Source organism: Prosopis cineraria, unplaced genomic scaffold (genome assembly GCF_029017545.1).
Source record: "Prosopis cineraria cultivar Desert tree isolate PC_DT_omini unplaced genomic scaffold, ASM2901754v1 PC13, whole genome shotgun sequence".
Lineage (NCBI taxonomy): Eukaryota > Viridiplantae > Streptophyta > Magnoliopsida > Fabales > Fabaceae > Prosopis > Prosopis cineraria.
In genome coordinates, this window is record NW_026555344.1 from 31836559 (window position 1) to 31859128 (window position 22570).

Below are 22570 nucleotides of genomic sequence, written 5' to 3' on the forward strand. Positions count from 1 at the left end.
AAAATATTTTTAAAAAATAACATTTAAAGACCTTCTAAGAGGATTAATTATAGTCAAGAACCTTGAAATTATGAAATTTCATAAAAAGATCATGGTCCTTAGTTGGAATTAAATTTTTTTATTGAATTTTTTCAGTATTCTTTTTTTTGGCCAAAGTTTTTCAGTATTCATTTTACATATTTTTTAGTACTTATTTTTCAAAATTTCAATCGTCACTTTAGCATTTTTAGTATTCAGTTTTTTTTTTAATTTTTTCAGTAGTCACCTTAGATGTTTTCAATACCCATTTTCCATAATTTCAGTAGTGAAAAGAATATTTCTTACCTCAAAATAATAAAAATAATTAAAGATAAATGTTTTTTAATATTGAAAATATAAACGATAATTATTGAGACCATATAAAATGACTACTAAACATTTAAAAATTAAGTACTAAAAATCCTAAAGATGATATTGAAAATTTGAAAGATACGTACCAAAAATATAAAAAATAATTACTGAAAAAATTAACTTAGAAAAATTTTAATTTCAGTTAAGGATTATAATCCTTTTTTTTTTTTGGAATTTCAAAATTTTAGCATCCTTAGCTGTAAATAATATTTTATAGGGTCCTTGAATGTCTTTCTCTCACGTTCATATTGTTTCAATATTTTGACCCTAATATTCTCAAATAATAATTTTTTGTGTTAATTATTGTTATTTTAAAAACTAAATTTAATATGTTAACATTTGAAAAAGTTTATCAATATTTAAAAGTTCAATATTGGCATTTTTTTAAGTAAGGCTAACATTATTATGGTTAAATAACTGAATAGACAATTTATAAAATTAATGAAACAAAATAAAGTATTGTTTGAAATTAATGGATTAGAATTAGGCTTTTTCTTAATATAAAAAATAAAATTACCTCAATATGAGTAAGTAATAAGTTAAAGTACAGTGTGCACCTTTGGTCATCTAACTTTACATAAAGTTTCATGTGGTCTCTTAATTTTATAAATTGCTTTTTCATTTTTTTTAAAATTTTAACATCATTAGTTTCATCAACCAAAAAAAAAATTTCATTATATTAAACTTTTAAATGTGGACAAAACATTCTCAAATGTTAACATTATCATTATATTAAACTCCATTATCTTGATCCCAAACTTCTCTAATATTTGCAAGGAAACTTCAACCTTCAAAGTTATGGCCAATCGTATTGTAAATGGCTTTAGCAATGGTTGTTTTACCAATTCCTCCCATGTCCCATACTCCAACCAAGAGAACATTATTTGAGGGATATTGGTTGCTCAAAAGTTGAATCACATCTTGCACACGAGATTCAACTCTCACTGGATGGTTAGCAATGAATAAGTTTGTCTTCTCTAGATTATTACAAACATGTTTCAATATCCTTGCTTTCATTCCCATACTAAGATGTAAGAATAGAAGAAATGAACACTTATCTAATACACACACACACAAATATATATATATATATATATTGAACCATGTTGCTATTAATAGCATACTCTCTTCAATTATATTATAAGTTACTTTCAACATGTTTACTAGAATTGAGAAAAATTTTAAAACTCATTAAGGAGAATGTCATTAAAAGCCCTTAAAAGGAAAATAATGACATTATGGGTAATGAATGGTGTTTATTTGATTGATGGGAGTATAATTGAGCTAATGGAACCTAGAAATGTGTTTGATTGTGAGTAATGACCATAATGTGAGTCTTGAGATTAGAATTTGATTAGGAGTAATTAATGATGATTAATGTGTTCAAATGTAGATTGACACTACATTGTTAATATTGATCTTGTTGGAGCCTTCATTGGATATACTTGTACTGTTGGTATAGTAAAATAAAGGGTTGAAGTAATTGGAAACTTAAATTCTTGTATATGCTTGATGTTTGTTATTATGAGTTTCATGAAATGAATAACATGTATTTTGATAAGTAAAGTATTATGTTTTGTGCTTTGAAAATTATGTGAAGTAGGTGAAAATGTTATAGTATGCTTTGAACTTGGTTGTTGTTATTAAATGTGAAAAGCAAGCATGTTGTGTGAAATATTGCTTAAGAAAGGCATGAGAATGTATAATTATGCATATTGAGTATAAGTGTATTATTGACATAATCATGAATGGGTTAGAGTTCACCTTAAGGAGAATAGTAATTTTAAATCCATGTCCATACGGTAGGCTTCCATCAAGAGTGACACTCGGTGGTTAACATAATTATACTTCAAGTGCTTAGCATTGTCATTATCCATTGAAAAGTGGCATAGGTCAAGAAATGTGCTTACTATTGTCATTATTTGTTGGGAAGAGGCACGGATTAGGTGGTACTGAGCTATGAGAGATGGTGTGGGTTGGGAATTATGACACCTCTCAGATTTAAGATAGGGGGAATTAATAGTCTGAAAGTGAGTGTGAGAGCTTTTGGTTGAGTAACACCTTAAAATTAGAGAGGTTAGGCTAGCCTAATCATAGATTGAATTAGAGGAAATAAGAAGAATAATAAGGTTAGTGCATTGATTATGCGTATCATATATTGTTAGTTGCATGCTTGAGTACTACAATGATCTTGATTTGAATTATGCCCACTTTACATGCTTATGGTTGCCATACTTGTATGTGCTTGAGTTTTCATTCTTTGGTACTTAGATTATTATTTTACTCCCATGGTTTAATGTTTATAAGTGATAATTTGACTAAGGACAAGGGGGAGGCCTTCGAGGCTAGAGACAACTAATGTGATTGTAATGTCTCCAAGTTATGTGTAACTGAATATTGTAATTTTGCCAACTAGTTAGAGGGTCATTGCATGATAACTTGTGTTGATTTGGTTATGCTTGCCATTGTAGCCATAGATATTGAATTAGGCCTTTTTGGTACTTCTTAACCATTTTAGGGTTCAAATCCATAAACTAACTTTTGTTGTAAGCCAAGATGTTTTGGGCATAGTATGTTTTGATAAGTTAAATGTATTTGCATGATTTGGATAATTATATGGCTTGAATGTAGAAAATTACATTTTCACCCTTTTTATCTGAATTATGATGGTTGGATAGTCAAGTATTGATTTATGGTAAATATGATGCATGTGAACATTTAAGCATATGTATTAGGACCTAATGTGGTTCAAGTCCTTGTCTAAACTAATGCCTATAGTGTGAGATTTGAAACCAAATCTCACACTTGGCTCAATGTTTAATGTAAAATTTGGTAAATTTAGCCTTGGGTGTTTAAATTCTCCATTTGATATCGAATTGATATGAAGCCAACTTATTAGTTAGATTATAAATTAAAATTATTTATGTGCAGATATTTGAATCATCTCAATTGAAAGTCTTGATCAAAAGTTATGTATGCACTAAAAGTTGGAACCTGGTAGTTGTTGTGACAGGTAAGTCATAGCTTATGAAGCATTGGCTAGTGCTTCTAGAGAAGAGTTGGCTGCATCTTAATGATTTTTGGCTAGGGCCAACAACCTATGTGTTGCAAGCTACGGCTAATAGCACGTTGGCCATGGTTGAATGCCATGTTTGGACAAAAATGAATCTTTTAATCCCGTTTTAATTTATTTTCAATTCCAATTGATTTCCATACGTGCCAAATACTTTTTAATATGATTTATAATAGTTAAATGAATTTTTAAAATTTGTTTTTTTTTAAATGATTTATGGCACAGGGATCTCATTTTTGAAGAATTTTAATTTATACTTGGTCATTTTCTTGTTTAATTAACTATAGTTGATCCTTTCTATTATAATAACTTTTGATAATGACTACTTGCGTTTCAATTATCATGGTAGAGGGTTTAATTAATGATTAATTAAGTGGTAATTAAAAATAAGGAGTATTACATCACTAACTTATAAATAGGGCTGGATCCAGGGAGTATATTACAACATGAGGTGGAATTAATGTTGTTCCTACAACAAAACTTCAATTGGGTGAACTTTATACTTTCTATTTTGATATAAATACCTTTTATTTCTAATAGTGGGTATATAAAGGAAAGGAAAGTTGTAATTCTTTTGAAATAGATGATTCTATCACTACTAAAAGCAACCTATAGGAAAAGCACTCCGTATGTAGGCATTCCCATATGTAAAGTTTATGAGAGCACTTTACTAGAACTTAGGTAAATAATGGATGTAAATTTTTGTTTTTAACTAGCAATAATAGATGTATTTAGAACTAATTAATGACCTACCTATGTATCTAATTGTTCTAGCTTTTGTAACAGTAATTTTATTTGTCGAACCCTATAAAGGAAGAAAGCTAAGTTTAGCATTTATAAAATCACAAAAAATAATAGTCTAGTCATATTTTGGAAGGGCTCTTTAGCCAGTTGGACATGATAGATATATCTATGATCTAAATAGAGGGACAATATATATGGAGATTCCCATTAATATAAATTATTTATTGTGAATAATTTATAATTATCAGGAGGATTATATTTTAAAAAAAATGATAATAAAATCTTTCTGAATTATATAAATGACAATTAATCCCTTAAAATTTCATAATTTCAATGAAGTTCTTATGGACTTTTTTGTCAGTAAATTTTAAAATGAAAATATTATTTTACCTTTACTTAAAATAAAAAGCTCCATCACAACTTTTTTTTTTTGTAAATTGAAAAAGTTGAATAAGAAATTATAATTTATCAATTATAATTTTTATTATTGAAAAATAAGCCATAATTATAACTTTTTCTTAAAGAATAACAACTTTTATTATGTGAATTGCAAGAGTTGAATAAGAAATCACAATTTATCAAGTGTAATTTCTATTATTGAAAAATAAGTTTTAAAATAACAAACCCCATTCACAATTTTTGTTTAAAGAATTATAACTTTTATTTAAAGAATTGTAATAATTGAATAAGAAATTATAATTTGTCAATAAGGGTAAAATTGTCTTTTTGCTTTAAAATTTGTCACAAAGAGATCCATAGGGACTTCATTGAAATTATGGCATTTCAAGAGATTAATTATCATTTGTATAATTCAAGGGATTTTACTATCATTTTTTTCTATTTTATTTGTATTTTGATTATTCTATTATAGGATCATTATTGAATGATCTAGAGGGAAAAATTTTCTTGCTCATTCTTGTACAAAAAAATAGACAAATCTCATCAATATACCAGCCCCCCCCGCAACACAGAAAACACCATGCATGTCACGTGACTCACTTCTAAATTTTAGCATGTACTAATTAAATTAAGCCTATACCTTGAATATTTTAGGCCAAAAAAAATTGAATTATATAACACAAACAAACAAACAAAAGAGTTTCATCTCGTAAGAGCAGCTAAATTTGAATTATATATAATAATTAAAAATGTACCTGGAGTTTATGATAACAAATCCCGCAATTCCAGCAACTTAACGAAGTGATGTCCTCCATCTAAAAACTTGATCTTCTGTAGCCCAGGTTCTATTTATAAGATCTTCAAATGCTTCTCCAAAGTTACCATTTTGTTGACGTATTTCAAATGGATCTACATTGACAAATAGTGGTAGAACTACTTGACCAATGGTTCTATGACAATGCATTATGTGTTCTAACTCTTGCAACATCATCTAGAATTAGCATAGTTTCTTAAGAAAATAACTATGAAAATTTTTGAGTTCTCAATTTCTCGAAATAGTAACATGATTTGTTCTCCCTTTGGAAGTGTTTCATCGTCTTTGAAAACTTCGATTCCGGCATTTGTTAGGTGTGAATAGAGATGAGAAATGAAACGAGTGTCTTCACCACTAAAACTCAAGAACACATCATTGGCCCTGTAAAATTAATTTTACTTTAGTTTTTGTTTTCATAAATCAATGTATAGAAAACCAAAATATTTGATTTAAGGAGAATGTATAAATGTATATATACATATATTGTAAAAAATACTAGTGAGAAACAAATAGTATTTATTATAACATTTTTTTTGTTTGGAAAATGTATTATGTATGTATATAGCTCTATCTAATATCTAATTTGGAAAAGCATTTGATGAATGATCCTTGAGGTGGATTGATGGACTTAATCGAGCAATTCCATCAACTTTCATTTCATAAATTTGAATGATTTATTTTGAATTTTTTAATTTATAACCATAAGTTATTTTGCTCTATGTTTTTTACATTAAAATAATAAATCATACAAATCAATGAAAAAAAAATCAGATCATGACATAATGAGACAAAGGCTTACCGATGATGAAAAAGGAACTCCGAGTACGAAATACTCTCTTCTTCTCCCCTACAGTAAATATGGCAACTCGAATATTAATTAATGTCTTAAGTACTCCATTTATCACAATTTATAAGACATTTTTTTTAACAAAATCACATATATCAATAAAACTTATTAAATATACTTTATAATTTTATTTTCAAGACAAAAATATAAATTTTAAAAAATGTTCTTAATTTAATACCTTATGAGTATTTGTGAAAGAATATTAAAGAAAGATGATATAATGGGAATGGTGATATTGTAAAAGTTTAATCAATGAAATCTTATTCTATGAAATTGTCTTATATTTGAGGGTGATAAATTTCTTTCAAAAGTACTCCCTCCGTCCCAAATTATATGGCATTTTTGAAAAAGTTTCTCTATCCCAAAATATAAGATACTTTGCGTAGATTAAGGTTTCATTAAATGTATCAATTTTAATATTACCATTTCTCTTTCTGTAATTAATTTTCGTCCCTTCTCTTTTTAATATATTAAATAATAGATATTTTTAAAATTTATATTTTGTGTTGAAAAAATAAGGTTATTAAGTGTATTTAATGAGGTTTTGGCATGTAAAATTTTTTTTAAAAATGTTTTATAATTTGAGATGGAGGAAGTCTTTTATAAATTGAAATGGAGGGAGTAATTGAAAACAACGAAACATAAAGCTAAGCGTTGATTGCTTACCATCAGTTACCAATTATGAGGCAATTGTATTCAATTGAATCTTCATGTATATACAGTACACATTTCATATATTCGAGAAAACGCCGTGCTAGACGATTTGACTAATAATACTAATTAATTTACTATTCTCCCTCCCTCCCTCCCTCCCTCCCTCTACATTATTTACTATTGTATCAGTATATTGCTCTTTATAGCAACGCTCTAACTAAATAACAAGTCGAATGAAGCAAGGAAACCAATTAAGCTTTGGGCTATTGATTCTATTGATTGATTTTTTTTTTGGGTCAACTATGCTTGTATTGATTTGTGATTTAATCAATATTAATTAAGCACGCCCGTCAGGTTGGATGGAAAGTGGGATGATCAACACGAATTTGAATCTTCCATATATAAATTCATTTTTTTAATAATATATATATATATATTCTCTAATTTTTTATTTTTATTATTTCAAAGACAATAAAATTTTCAGAATGTTAATTGGTTGCTCGGAAGAGACTCAATGTAAATAATGGTATAATGTCCTAGCTTTGTCGATTTCAATATTATAAAGCATTTTTTTAAAAAATATTATATTAAAAAATATAAGACATTTTGGTTTCAATATGCAATTAATTTTTTTTCAAAAAAAATACTTGTAATTAGCAGATGTAATTATTGAAGTTTTCTAATTGCAATATCGTATTATATAAAAATAAATATAAAAAAGTGTAGATAATTAATTAACTTATTAAAAGTGTAATTTAATTAAAAATTTCTTATAATATCAAATAGAGGGAGTAAATTTTAAGTAGTGATCAATGTTGGATATCAAATCGTTGTTAAAAAAAATAAAGGCACACTTCACATGTAAATATCCACCCAGAAGGATGGTTAAAGAATCTAGTTAAGGTGCGAGGTTCGAGGTTTTAGAATATAAAAATTCAATATGTAAGATTTTACAACACTTGAATATGAGATATCATAGAATTCTCTTGAAAATTAATTCCATCTATAATTTCGACTCATTTATAATTTAACTCATAAATTTAATTTTGTACAACTTATTTCATATAATTTTAACCATTTAAAATATGTCCCTCCTAAGCTTCAAAAAATAACTTTAATCCTTATAATTTTATTTTGTAGTCCTCCTTTATAATTTATAAGATACTTTTAAATAAAATTATAGATATTAATAAAACTTATTAAATATACTTTACAATTTTATTTTTTCAAGATAAAAAATATAAACTTTTAAAAATATCCTTAATTATTTAATACTCAATTTGTAAAAGAATATTAAAGAAAGAAAATATAATGAGAAGGATAATCTTAAAAAAGCATCATTAATAAATATTATTTTTATCAAAGCTTTTTATATTTTAGGACAATCTCTCCTAAAAGCACTATAACAAAATGGGTTATAAAGGATGTTGTTTTCCACTACAGAAGATGACTAACAACTGTCATCTCATGAAGAAAAACATATATGACATTTATAGAACCATCCTATATAATATCTAAATATAGGATAGTTGTTACCTAACCATCCTATATAAGGATTTAAGTTTAAAACCAAATTTAAAACTGCTGATGTCATATAGGATGATTATGGCCACAATCATCCTATATGGCCATAATTGTCTTCTATATGTGGTTATATAGGATAGTTTTGGCCATAACGATTTTATATGGATAGTTTTTTTGTTAAAAATAATAGGGGGTTTGTGGCAATTGAAAACATAGATGTACCTAAAACAGTTCAGAATCATCAAAATTAAACTACATCTAGAAATATCAAAACTACACAAATGTTCACTATTCACAATTCCTAAGAAAATATTAATTTACAATTCCTAAGAAATTCCTAAACTATATATTTACTGATTGAATGGTGAATGTTACCGTGTTGAATGTCTATACTTAAGTTTCTTATAAATTGGGATAGAGATAGTAAAAGATAGGGACCAAATATCTTAAATGATTAACAACTATATGAATTTAATTTTACAGAAGTCAAAACTATAAAGATTAAAGTTGCACCGAGTCAAAATATAAATTATGAGTTTCATATAGAGTATAGGAATCAAATGAATTAATAATTTTTCTGAAAAATATTAAATTCCAATTCAAGAACAACGTAACTATACCTGTGCTGTGGCAATGGCAGCGGCCAATCGATGTCCGGTGAAATTTTTTCTCTAAGTCGGCGTTTCAATGCTTCAGAAACGCTATCCAAGTCTACTTCTTCCATATCAGCACTTTCCAAGTCGTCTTCTTCTTCAAATAGAAACCTTCAATGTGCGATATTTGAAAACGATAAACCCTGCATATAGGTGGAGATTTCTAGTTGAAGACTACAAACAGATCTGATTGGAACTATATAAACAGTGAAAGAAAACTTCAAAAATATCTCTGATTCCTTACCTAATTGTATAGGAAATGAACGTACTGTATCAATTGTTTTGATGACTTTTGTCATCTCAAGAATATATAATTGGTGATGTACAGATTCATGGAACCGAAGGAAGGGTAAGCAACCAGGAAATAACATGTAAGTTTGAAATATGGAATTATATATACAAGATCTTGATTAAATTACATTCAAGATGCAAGTCAGCCAAGAGGCATTGTTAGAATATTAATAATAATGTCAATGTACGTGCGTGTTAGTACGTATTATTATATAAGACATATGAACAAAGAGTTAGCTTCTCTGATCTTTTTTTCAAAAGTAGTAATGCCTACTTGTCATGAATGGATTCTAGGTGGCTTTTTGTTGACCAAAAAAATGTTTAGCTTGGTTTTTTTAAATTTCATTAGCCATTGACAAATCGCAGTCCAATGCCGTCAGAACCTCCCACCATTCCTTTTTTTTTTTTTTTCCCTTCTCTCTCTTTTCTTTTTATTTGAAAAAGTAAAAAATCACTTCGCTAGTGGCTTGTTTGGCTTGAATTAGAAACTCAAATAATGTGGTTTGAATTTTTTTTTTGGGGTTAAAGTCCTTTTTTTCTCACTAAACTGTTTTTTAGAAGCTCTAAGTACCATGTACTAAATGGTGGGGGAAATCCCCTCTAAATAATTTTTTTAGGACCAAAATTGTCCTTCTGTTAGAGACTCATCCATATTTTTATTATTTCCTGATGTGAAATAGTTGTGGTCAACACACAGTGACAACAGGCATTCTGATTCATTTTGCCATCGTTTCACTGCTAAAATTAGGTATGGTTCCTGCTAGTAGCACTGTCACTTTCAGTTCCTTTAGTCCACATTAGATGGTTAAAATGGGTCCAAATACTTTGCTTTTACTGTGCAAGGATGGCATTGACTTTGGATAAACTTGTTCTTCTAGTAAGATTGAGACCCTCAAGAATTTCTAAGTAGCTCAGCGACAGTGCAGAGATAACAACCAAGGCATTTGGAAATGTCTTTTAGCCAATTATACCTGAGTCATCAACGTAGGCTTTTGTATATATAGGAAAAAGTGTTTAAGCCTAAGCAAGATAATATGTCAACCACTGGATGATATTACATTACCCTTTATATTGTGGACTTAAAAATAAAAAAGCTTATAAAACACCTCTTATATAATAAACACCAGAATATATGTTTAAAAATATATATTCAGTTAATGCAGCAAAATCTACAAGTATATTGGAAAAAAGTTGATACATCTACGTGATGGCAGCCAAAAGAAGAGAAATTATTACATGAACCCAGTGCATCACATTATACATGCTCCATCTAATAAAATTGCACAAATTCAATCAAATAAAATCTTAAGTGCCATTATTTTTAATGATTTTATTTTTATAATAGAATGCCTATTTAATTTCTTGCATTTTCTCTCTTTATTATCATTAATAGTATAATCAATTTATATTTAATGACATTTGGATGTCATGTATTTATTGGATTGAGTACGAATGACATGGTGCATTGGGTATATGTGAAAATTTCCCATCGAGAGAAAGAAATGAATAAGAAAAATGAGAGAAGAGTTTCAACTAGTGTGAAGTCTCTTCAAATGGCATTCCAACTAGGCCGGGCTGAGCAAGTTTTGTCTAAAGTCAATACATTGAGCTGCAGGCATATCAATATAAATAATTATGAGTACAAATTCATGATTATAATTATAATTATAATTATTTATAGTTATACTTTTAGTAAATTACACGATTAAAATTCAGAAGTCAGCGAAGCCATCCTGCCATCTTTTTAGCGGGGATTTTGCCTTTTAATAATAACGGAAAATCACAATTATAGATCTTGTAAAGGTATATTAATGACAATTGAAGACCTTGAATTATTGAAATGTCATGGAAGGATCATGATCTTTATATGTAATTAAAAAAATAAATGATGATTAGAATAGCCAATGAAATGTGACTCATAAATTTATATACAATTTGGCGATTACTCTATCCTTGGCCCTTTAGGAACGATTCTAACCCTGGCTTCGCGAACCGTTGGAATCTCATTGATTCCTCTTACCACCTATTGGTAGGACCTGAGTAGACAGGGGCCTATTGTGGAAACTCCTTTTGCTAGTTTGACTCACAATGTGAGCCCCAATAAGATTCTCTTTTCTTGGTCATTTAGGTTTCTTAACATGTCCCTCATTTTTGTGAGGATTGCATTGTTTTGAAGATTGGGGTTGTGGTAGCAGCTAGGGTTGCATGTTTTGAACCCTATGATGTTGTTTGTCAGGGTCATGATTATCGTTAGTTGCCATTCTCTCTCCCCTCCTAAAGGATGCACAATAGTAACAATAGCCGAACAAGGAGAAAGCACCATAACTAACAATGCGTATTGCCAACTGAACTAAATGCAATGCACAATTACTATACAATACATAAACATCATGAATACATAGAACCTTGAAACACAAGATTTGATACCAAAATGTAATGCACTAATTTTTCAAACCTCATTACTCTCCAGAATATTATATTTAACACAAAACTCAACTTTTTAAATCCCTCACCATGGTAGAGAAGTGTCCACCATGGTACAAAGAACAAAAGATATTTCTCAAAAAGCTACCATGGTAATAAAGGGTTTACCATGAGAAAAAAAAAGAGTTATCATTTTAAAACCCTACAATGGTAAGGGATCTATCATGGTAATTAAGAATCAAATTAACTTTTGAAAGGATTAACATGGCAGAAAAGAATTTACTATGGTAGATATAATTAAATATAATAATAAAAACCTACCATGATAATTTAGGAAGAAGCTATAATAATTAAATGAGTACCAAATGGGACCCCATTCAACATTAAGAGTTTATAAAACAATATATTTTCAAAATCATGAATAATATTTAAATAAAGCAAACAAGGGTATTTTGGTCCCAAAAATATGATTTACATTGTTAAAATCTCCAAAGGGGTCAAATGTGAAAAGGGCATTTTAATCCAAAAACAAGCTTATTAAGATAAAAGAGTCCAAAAAGGACCTTTCTGAAGACAAAATTTTAAAGAAGGGCATTTTGGAAATATGCACCATATGCCAATCCACCTCGGTGGATGACACAGAGGAAACGCTCTCACCTCTATATTGTGAGTCATGGCGGAAGTGTACTAATAACATTGATAAAATGAACAATGACAATTCAACTTTAAATATGCATAACTATTAGCGCACTTATCCAAATCAAGTTATTTAAATATACACTTGAAGCTTATAATATAATATATCTAATGGCTTTCATTTAGCACAAAAATACTTTCATATGGAGATTTTATCCACAAAACCCCCTTACAAGAAAAAATACACTTTACCAAACAACTCTCTTTACAAAACCAACACCAAAGCCCATGTGTGAACAATTTGACTACATTTCATATACTTAAAATGACTAATACAAATCATCATATCAACCTTATACATGCATATAAATGCACCAGTTAGATTACAGCCACCCAACATAATATAAGAAGAAAAATCCATATAAATCTACATACTTGATATAATGCTCAAAACATGCCTCAATCTTATCTTTATCATAACAAAATAATGCCATAAGTGTTGAAAACATATCTCATGGTTACATTAGACAAGTTTTGTTAAGAGCTAGGAGTCTACATGCTCATTTACCAAAGAATGCTCCTAGGTTGGCAAAATATACACTTAATGCTATAACTAAGTAGAGTGGTGTTCTACACACCACAACTATGACTTCGGTGTGCGCTTCTCTTACTAGACCCATCCTTGTAAAAATGTAAACATAAAGAATGAAACACAAAGGTCTCAATAACCAATACTAATATGTCATAATGCATGTTATGCAACTAATCATGCGATTGCTAAGTGGGCATACAAAACATATTTCCGAACACTTTATATAAACATAAACCAAACAAGTGATGCATAACTACAAATTATATCCTCCTTACTCCATGAACCAAGGTCCATGCCCGGCGCCTAACCGACCTAGCTAAAGGTGAGCTAGTCCAACTCATTGCATCTAATGAGGGTGTATCACTTGGCACAAATTCAAATCTCAATGTTAACTCCCCTCCTAACAAAACTACACATGACATAAATATAGAATTTCCAAACAAATGCAATTGCTAAAATTAAACATACATCCATTAAAATCATAATTCCATATCGAATATATTTATATACAATTTTACATCTCACTAGCAATATGTTTTTCCAAACAATAGTTATACATTTTTCAAGACATGCTCATGATATTTTTGAACAATTATAATTCCAAACAATTTAATCATACTTCTGGATAATAATTTAGTTCAAATCAAATCAAATATATATATTTTCCATACAACAAAGTACTCCTCAAAACACGTAACTAATTACACCACACATACCATGACATAATAGTAGAGGTTACCTTTGCTCCTAGCAAATCAAAGTTCCTTGAACAAGTGATTTCTCACTATTAACACCTACAACATCTTTATCTACACATAATACAATATTAAACATAATTAACATTTGTGATTATCACACCTTAATTTAGGGTTAGGTTAATTAATCTCGTAACCCTAATACACTCCCATTCATTTTAATTATCAAACTTAGTCATACTTATCCTTATTATACTTCGTAATCATAAATTTAAACCTTAGTCACCCTAATCATCATTAATCATATCACTCAACTAAGCTAGGGTTTTTGGATTCAATCACTTCATCATGATAGTTAAACAGCATCAAAATAACCTAAATAACACCTATTAAACCTCAAACAATCTATAAAATTTGAACCCCATGGCTAGAGTTTTTTTAGATTCAAACCCTAACTTTAATCACTACTTAAACTCACTAAGATAATAGATTATATTAGATATTAGAGGGTAGGAGGAGGGTTAGAAGTGTTACCTTGAGTGATTAGGAGCTAGAATTTGTGCCCAAATGGTGGAGAAGTTGAAACCCTAGTAGAGCCAAAAAAGAAAAGTCACACCAAACCCTAACTCTTCCTTTCCTTTTTGTTTGTTTTTCGAACAGACACATAAATGTTTGAAAATGTGCTGTCCACCGTGGCCAAAAGTGCAATCAATTGTGACCAATGATACAACAATGAAAATCCTCACTTAAGCCCACTTTGTGGGCCCAATCCAGCCCAATACTCATTTTGGACCCTAAGTAACCCTCTTATATGATCTTAGATCTAATTCAAATCATAATTAAATGCCTAGATGATTAATTAACCTCAATCTCAATTAATTCCTCAACTTAAATTCCTCAACTATACATTTCTCCTAAATTACATTCCTAAAAAAAATCAAGATATTACAACCAACCTAAGGTGGGAGAGGCAAATTGAAGCTATTTGGACTTAATTTTAGTGGATCATGATAACTAAAAAGTTACACTACCATTTACCATATACCTAGCTAGTTACATATTTAAGTTACATGCAAAAGATATTCTGCTTGCCATTCAATGGAATTTATTTTAAGGCATTCCTTATGACTCATTTATTACAAGTGCGAAATTGCTTCAGTTGAAAGTTTAAGATATCAATTGCTTCTTCAGATAAACTTTTGAAACAAAATTATCCTTTAACTCTCAAAATATGGAAGCCTCTCATGACAAAAAGTTCAAATATTAGTTCACCACCAGGGAATGAAACTTGTTCCCCTAATTCCAACTTGCTAGTTTTTTTTTTTTTAATAATTTCCCCCTTTTGACTTCTCCCCCCCTTTTTTTCAAATTATCATTCACATGGAAGCCGAATTAGTCGGTTACTCAACTTGTAATTTCCCTTATTTTATGACAAAAACGTGTCGCTGAAATGCATGTGGAATAATATTTAATGTAGCATTTTGTATATCACTAATCAGATCTCTCACTGCTCTAAAGGGCTAAAAGGAAACCAGATCTCCATCTGTGTGGTAAGAAATTAAAATTCAAACACTGCTATGGAAGAAGACTTCGAAAGTGCCGAAGAAGACTTCGAAAGCGATACGGAAGAAGACTTTAAACAGCGACGCAGAGATGGATTTTCAGGAGACCAAGTTTGGCCCTCCCGGCCGCCGCCTCCGCCGCCATTTCAAAGGTCAGCCATCACCGTATGGATCGAGGTTGTGTTGGGTACATGAAAGGGATAATATTAGGAAAGGAAATTTAAAAAATGAGAATATATATATATATATATTTTGTGCCTGTTTAGATCAGTAAATGATAAAGTAGTTTTTAATTTTTTTTTCTTTAAGAAATATTATCAGGGAGAACTACCTTATTTTCATTTTGTGCCAATAATTAGCATATAGATCTAAACATTTTGAAGCTAAAACTCGAATGGACAATTTTTTTTTTTTTTACATGAGATGATTGGAATGTTGAACTTTTATCCACACTTTATTCTATTTTTATTACTAGAATTAAATTCAACAAAAATATTCTTTTAATTTTATTAAATTTTTAATCGTTTAATTTTTAAAAATACAGGAAAAATATCCTCGTACTTAGTGTTGTTAAATTTCTTAAATGAAAATTAATTATATGAAATTAATTACCTATAATATTTTTATTTTCTTTATCATGCTAGCAAATAAATAAATTTTTTCCTACTTTTCCACTAAAATTTTTTAAATTAAAAAACTCATATATGAGTCCAAAAAAGCACCGCAGATCCCCCAAATTCGACTTCGCCCCTAACTAGTAAATCGGGAGTTTGAAAAAAGAGAAGCATTATTTTCAGTTAAGCACCATATATCAGGTGGTAGTTAAAATTATTATACATGAATTAATTTAAATACCATGTAAGCATTAACAATACTGATATTATAGTATTTTCTTTATCATGCTAGCAAAGTAAATAACCATATAGATTTTTTTATAATAAATTTTTGTTATTAATTAAATTAATATATTAGGATTCACATGTCATGATTTGATTTGATATAAGTATATTAAGTATATAAGGTTAAATACATAAGTTTCTGTTAAATATATTGAAAGTGTTAAAAGATGTAATTCAAAAATCATAAGATGTAATAATTATATTGTCTTGAATGTTTTATTATTGTTAGATTGATTTTGAAGACGTATTGAAGAAACTGAGACAATATATTAAAAGGGTTTTTTGTGAGACTTTTTTGAGATTTGATATTGACAAAAATGGGAAAATCTCATCAAAATCCGGCATTAAGAATTTTTTTTTGTGCCAACCCACAGTCAGGATGCAAAACAAGGATCAAAGGAATATGAAATTAAAATGGGAGAATTTTGGTAAAAGGAATAGGAAATTTTAAATGAAAACCAATAGAACCTGAAAAATATATTGCAAGGCTAAAGAACTGAATTGAAAATATTTTTTAATAGGCCATGACCAAAATATTTTCCGTTTATTTGAAACAAAACGTCCACCTTCGGACAACACTCCAACTTCTAGTCCCTGCAAGATAAATATTCCAAGGTGGTCTGGCCGGTTTAAACCGTTCACCCATTGGTTCACCAGAAATTTTAGAAAACATATAATTATTGATCCTATAATTCTATCAAATTTTGTTTTTAGTCTCTATTATTGATCCTATAATTATTGATCTTATGAAAGCATTGAAAATATAGGGACCTGAGTAATAAATGTCACCCAATCTTATTAATATTATAAGGAATGAAAATATTAAAAAAAATTACATAATCTAAAAGTAAAATTTAATGAAATTATAGACACAGATGATTGTGTTTTCTCAAAATTTCAAACAAAAATTTAACTGTTATAAATTCTCAGTTTTGAGACTTTATTCTCATCCTCTATCCAATATTTGACTTACAAATTGTGTGTTGGGGCGTAGTCAAAGCGAGACAATTTGCATATGGTGGGAATACTTATTTCCAGCGCCCGACTCGTTTCTGACCCCAAGGTTTCCTCTCATTCTCCAGCTGTGATTCATATTTCTTAATTTTATTTGTTTACTATTTTAAATAATAAGATAATAAAACTTTTATTCCTTCCAATTTAGTTCAGTTATCAATTTAATTATTTAACTTTAATTTTTATCAATTTAATTTTTTATATTTTTTAAACTACCATGTAAGTCCTTTATATTTTAAAAAATAAATTTACTCTCAAATTAATCTAACGTATAAAGTATTTTGGTAATTTAATATGTATATGTGGCTAAATGAGAATAAACTAGCCGTAAAATTTGTTTAATTTTTGTTAATTTAGTCCCTTATGTAAGGTCACCTTTACTTGTCCCCAATTAACTCCACAAAATTCAGGTAATCACAAGAATAACCTAAATGAATTATCGAGTTTGTAAAATTTTTATAAACGAGCTCTCAATTTTTAAAACTTAAGATGCTATAAAATTAAAGCAAAACATGTATACGGTGGCATGGGCATCATACAAGGTAAGATAATATCAAATTAAGGTCAAAATAGCATAAAATTTTATGTTACAGCATAAGCAATAGAACCCATGATAGCAACATGCTATTGTGGTATATTTTTTGGCTGAACTTTCAATGCATACCAAATCTCTATTTGACGTTCAAATGAGGTGATCTAGGTGTTTATAGAAAGCTTTCTTTGAGATTTAACTAATAACATTAGTTTTACATTCAAATCATTTCTCAATCAAAAGTTGCATATCAAAAAGCAAACTCACACTTTTATGCTTCCAAAACATAATCTATACAGTTGGAATATGTCACAACATTCAAACAATACCTATATCACATTTTTATCGCTCAACCCTTTGATTATAAAAACATAAGGGGGAGCCAAAATATGTAATTTCACATCTAAATCACTATCATTCACAAATATACTCACTTCTTACTTGCACAAGTATTTTGCCCTTGCACAAATATCTCAACTAAAAAGATACCACACTCACTAGCTAGGGCCCAAAATACAAATTTCAATGCTCAATATTCAATAGTGCAAGTATAACAAAATATGAACATCCTAGTTGACAATATTAATTAATTACATATATGCAACTAAAATTACGAGAGGCCTATAATAGTCCTCACCCCACCCCATCGAGGGTCTTTCGGATTGGGCCAATCCATATCACTATAGTAGAAGTTAGCTTTCCCAAGGTGGTACTTGAGTTATTCCTCACCCCACCAAAGAGATCTTTTGGAGCCTTCCTAGACTCGAACCTCCAACCTCTACCACCTTAAGGAAGTTGAGGCTAAGTCTGGTACTATTGAGTCAAGTTGGCTCAATGGTACCAGACTTAGCCTCAACTTCCTTAAGGTGATAGAGGTTGGAGGTTCGAGTCTGGAAAGGCTCCAAAAGACCTTTTTGGTGGGGTGAGGAATAACTCAAGTACCACCTTAGGCAAAGCTGGCTTCCGCTACAGTGATATGGATTGGTCCAATTCGAAAGACCCTCGGTGGGGTGGGGTGAGGACTGTTACAAGGCTTATAGTAGGAAATTGAGTTTTCAAGCCTCTAGTGCTTTTCCTTTGTCCTGCTCGAAACTAGTACCTTTAAAATGTTAAATAGAAGGGTGAGTACAATCACTCAGTAACCAAATTTCACCTAATCTATATAGTTGCATATATATCAATGATACACAACCTAGGGTCACAATAATACCAATTATATACCTTTAAATTGCACTGGACCACAATATTAACAACCATATGGCTGAGACTAAATGCATGATCATATGCCAACCTTATACCTTCCTGTTACCTTTAACATGAAGCCGGTCTACATCCTTCACAGACTAACAGCCTTCCACTTATGAGAAGCTACTGAGCCAGAGTCAGCTTACTCACTTGTGTAATCTAGTTTCCCCAATACTGACAACTATGGGGTGTCATACCTCTAATCTAGCCTACTTATGAATCGGTGGAGATTAGTTAGATTTGAGTACCTTATAGAATAAGTGAGACAGTTCTGAATCAACCATGGGATAATGATTACTTCCTGATTCCAATGGTCGGTGCCAAGGTAAGCTCTTGATTCCAATGACCACTGCTAATACTATGTGGGTTTAACAACTACTCTCCTCTCTAAGAGAACTCCAGCCAATGATCATACTATGCACTTATATCACGTATGTATATGCACTCTAATCAACCATTTATGTCATGAATCTACATATCCATACTCACACCCAACTCACTCTACATATCAACTAGTATGTAATCACCTTTTCTCATTCTTCATCGCTATTAGCATGTATATGAATATACATATAATTTGCAACAATAATAAATCACCAACCATGTCAAATTTGCATCATGAGTTTAAAAATATTAAACATGTTTTAAATCAACCATTTCAATAAATAATCAATTAATATTTATCAATATAAACTAAGTTTCCCCTAGTTACTTCAAACTTTTAAGAGGTCAAAAGTTACCCCTCAATCATAACATGCTTTCTGAGCTAAATTCAAGCTCACCTGTGTTTCGTGAGGTTGGTTTACAATTACATTAACACCCATCACTAATAATCATTAAAATTACCACTTCCAACATCTAATTTCATATTTTAATAACTAAAACAAGATCAACCTTACATTCAATGAGTTCCTTAACTTCCATCAACTTCATTTATCCCTCAACAACTTAAATAATCACTAATATATCATCCAACAATCCGAAAACATCATTAATGTCATAAATTACTCACTTCCAACTTTCAAAATTAAACATTTTAATCACCAAAAACTCTCAACTCTTGAGTTTAATCACCACATTAGGTTTATTAATTCTATTAGCTCCAACTAATACTAATACAATCCTTAATCAACATCAACGGCAGCCACCTATTTCAAGCACCACCATTTATGGCATTTAAATACACAATTTCATCCATAATTGAGAGCTCACTCTCATAGACGCATAAAACTAGTATTTTTACGCTTAGATAACTCAAACAACTCTTATTAACTCCATTTAAGTCAATAGGTTCAGATCCAAAGCACCCAAAGTCTAAAAATCATCCTTCAACTACAAATCCTAACTTAAAAATGGTGTAGAGAGGAAGAGGAATAGTAGAGGAGGCTTACTTTAGTGATTAGAAGCTTTAAATCATCCTAAAGCATTAGCAAATCATGCCCTAATAGAGAGGATCATAAGCCCCTTCGTTCTTCTCTTTTTCCTCTATTTTTTGCACAAATTTGAGGATTAAAAGTTTTATTATCCCTTAAATTATTATATGCGTTTACTTTTATGGTGATAGAACATTCAAAATGAAGAATATATTTATTAAAAGAAAAATTATATGAAACTTTATTTAATTGTAATTTTTTTCTTTATAATATAATCTTCAAAAAAATGATTATGCTTCAAATAAAATTGTCTCTAATAATATGAAGACATATGGAAATAATAATAATAATAAACTCTCCACAAACTTATTAAAGGATATCTTAATTAACTAAATGACACTCCTTTTAATCTAGCCACTCACAAAAGAGTAGATCTCGTGACAGAAAATTTACCATCCACTTATTGAACCAACTTATATAATACCCAAAATTAATTCTTGCAAGGAAAAAAAAAACATTTAATAGGCAGTATTATATATATTTCTGCCTTAGAAAATTATAGTTTGAAAAAAATGCAATTCTTAAAAATGAAATGAGTTCTGTATAATTTAATCTAATAAAAATATGCTTTTCGTGTGAAATAAAAATATGCTTTTAAATCTTTATATTATATAAACTAATTATTCTATTAATGTTACCTCTTCTTTTTGAAAAATAAGGTCATATTGAGGATCAAAATTTTAAAAATTCATATGTGCATATGTACTGACTAGAGCTGGGAATTCAGGCGAGTTGGGCTTATTCGGGCTTAGCTCAAATATGCTTAACTCTTTGAAAAGCCCAAATTCCTTCAGGCTTTGGGTGGCTCGAATATCTAAATTTTATTTTTTAAAATTATTTTTAATTAATTTTTTTACTTCAAAATTATTATTTTATTTTATAAAAATATAAAATATATTTTTTTGATACCAAAATGATATATAAGACTCAAATATATAATATTTTAACATAAAATGAACTAAAACATAAAGAATTTATTTATATTTATTATATTTTATATATTTTTTAAAAATAAATATTTTTTATTATTCAGGCTTGGCCCTAATAGGCATGAACATAAAAAAATTTTCTTTCTAAGCTTGACCCTAAATTTTTTTCAAGCAGGTTCGAGCTTAGCTTGAATTAGTAGCTCTATCGTACTGTGTCTCATGTTAATTTTAAAATGCCAACTTTTGATATAATCATGTTAATTTTAAAATGCCAACTTTTGATATAATCATGTTGATGAAAAACTTACAGTCTCCCTCTCTCTGCCCTAGCTACCCAAGGTCGCCACCTCCTTTGCTTCAGCCGTCGCAGTCGCCGTCGCCTTTGCCACGGTCACCTGTATTGCAATCTTCCTCATCTTCCCTTTCTTCACCTAGCAGCCCCTCTCCACCACAGCTGGCATGGTAAGTCTTATAATGTTACTTTTAAACAAGGGCAGAACCAGCTCTAGATCCAATTTTAAAATATTTTTTGGCCAAAAATTTAAAATTTAATATATTTATATATGTGTGTTTAAATTTTATTTTTTAAAATAATTTTATAAATTATAGAATATCATTAAATGAAAAAAATTGTTTGATATTATATAAATATTTTCAAATTTATAATTTTTTAAAAATCCTTTAATATAACTTGCCATTTAAAAAAAATATTAAAGTATCTAACTAAAATGTATTTTAATGGACAGTAAAAATAATTATAATAACAAACTAAAAAAATTGAAATGATCTCTGTCATACGATATCCTTGCAAATAATTTGATCGTATATCAAAATAACAATATCACTTCCCCATAATAAGCTTTTAACTTTCTGGGCATAATAATAATAATAATAATAATAATAATAATAATAATAATAATAAGTTTTTAAGTGGGTCCACGTTCCTTCATGTGCTGAGAACTGTTAGGAGCGGGAACGGAATCAAGCGGCAGATTTGCTTGCCAAGCGCGCGCTTTCGGCGTCCCCTGGGTTCAATGGCTTTTTTGAAGGCTCTCCGATCTCCTGAGCTTTCTTGTATAATTCAACGGGACTGGTCACCATGGAGGCTATTAGGTTAGGATCGCCGCCTCCAACAATGACGTCGTTCCACCCCTACATTTAAAATTTAAATAATTTACATTAATTAAATATTATACCTGTGACATTAATTTTTTTTAAAT

At 29.5% G+C, this 22570-nt stretch overlaps 1 protein-coding gene and 1 pseudogene across 7 annotated transcripts in view; one reads left to right on the forward strand and one right to left on the reverse strand.

Moving 5' to 3' along the window:
* Positions 1 to 998: 998 nt before the first annotated feature.
* On the reverse strand, positions 999 to 9227 carry LOC129290151 (disease resistance protein RPV1-like; annotated as a pseudogene).
* Positions 9228 to 15270: 6043 nt separating this feature from the next.
* Positions 15271 to 22570, forward strand: part of LOC129290149 (formin-like protein 14) — a 30277-nt gene continuing 22977 nt past the window's right edge. For 6 of the 7 annotated variants that reach the window (XR_008588260.1, XR_008588261.1, XM_054926856.1 and 3 more), the window contains exons 1-3: positions 15271 to 15450; positions 17192 to 17260; positions 21681 to 21812. Coding sequence is in view for 5 of the 7 variants with exons in the window: in XM_054926856.1 (XP_054782831.1) it covers positions 15314 to 15450; positions 17192 to 17260; positions 21681 to 21812 (338 nt within the window). In the remaining 2 variants the exon portion in view is untranslated. Of the gene's footprint in view, positions 15451 to 17191; positions 17261 to 21680; positions 21813 to 22317; positions 22537 to 22570 lie in introns of those variants that run through there. The other variant, XM_054926858.1, reaches the window with a different exon arrangement.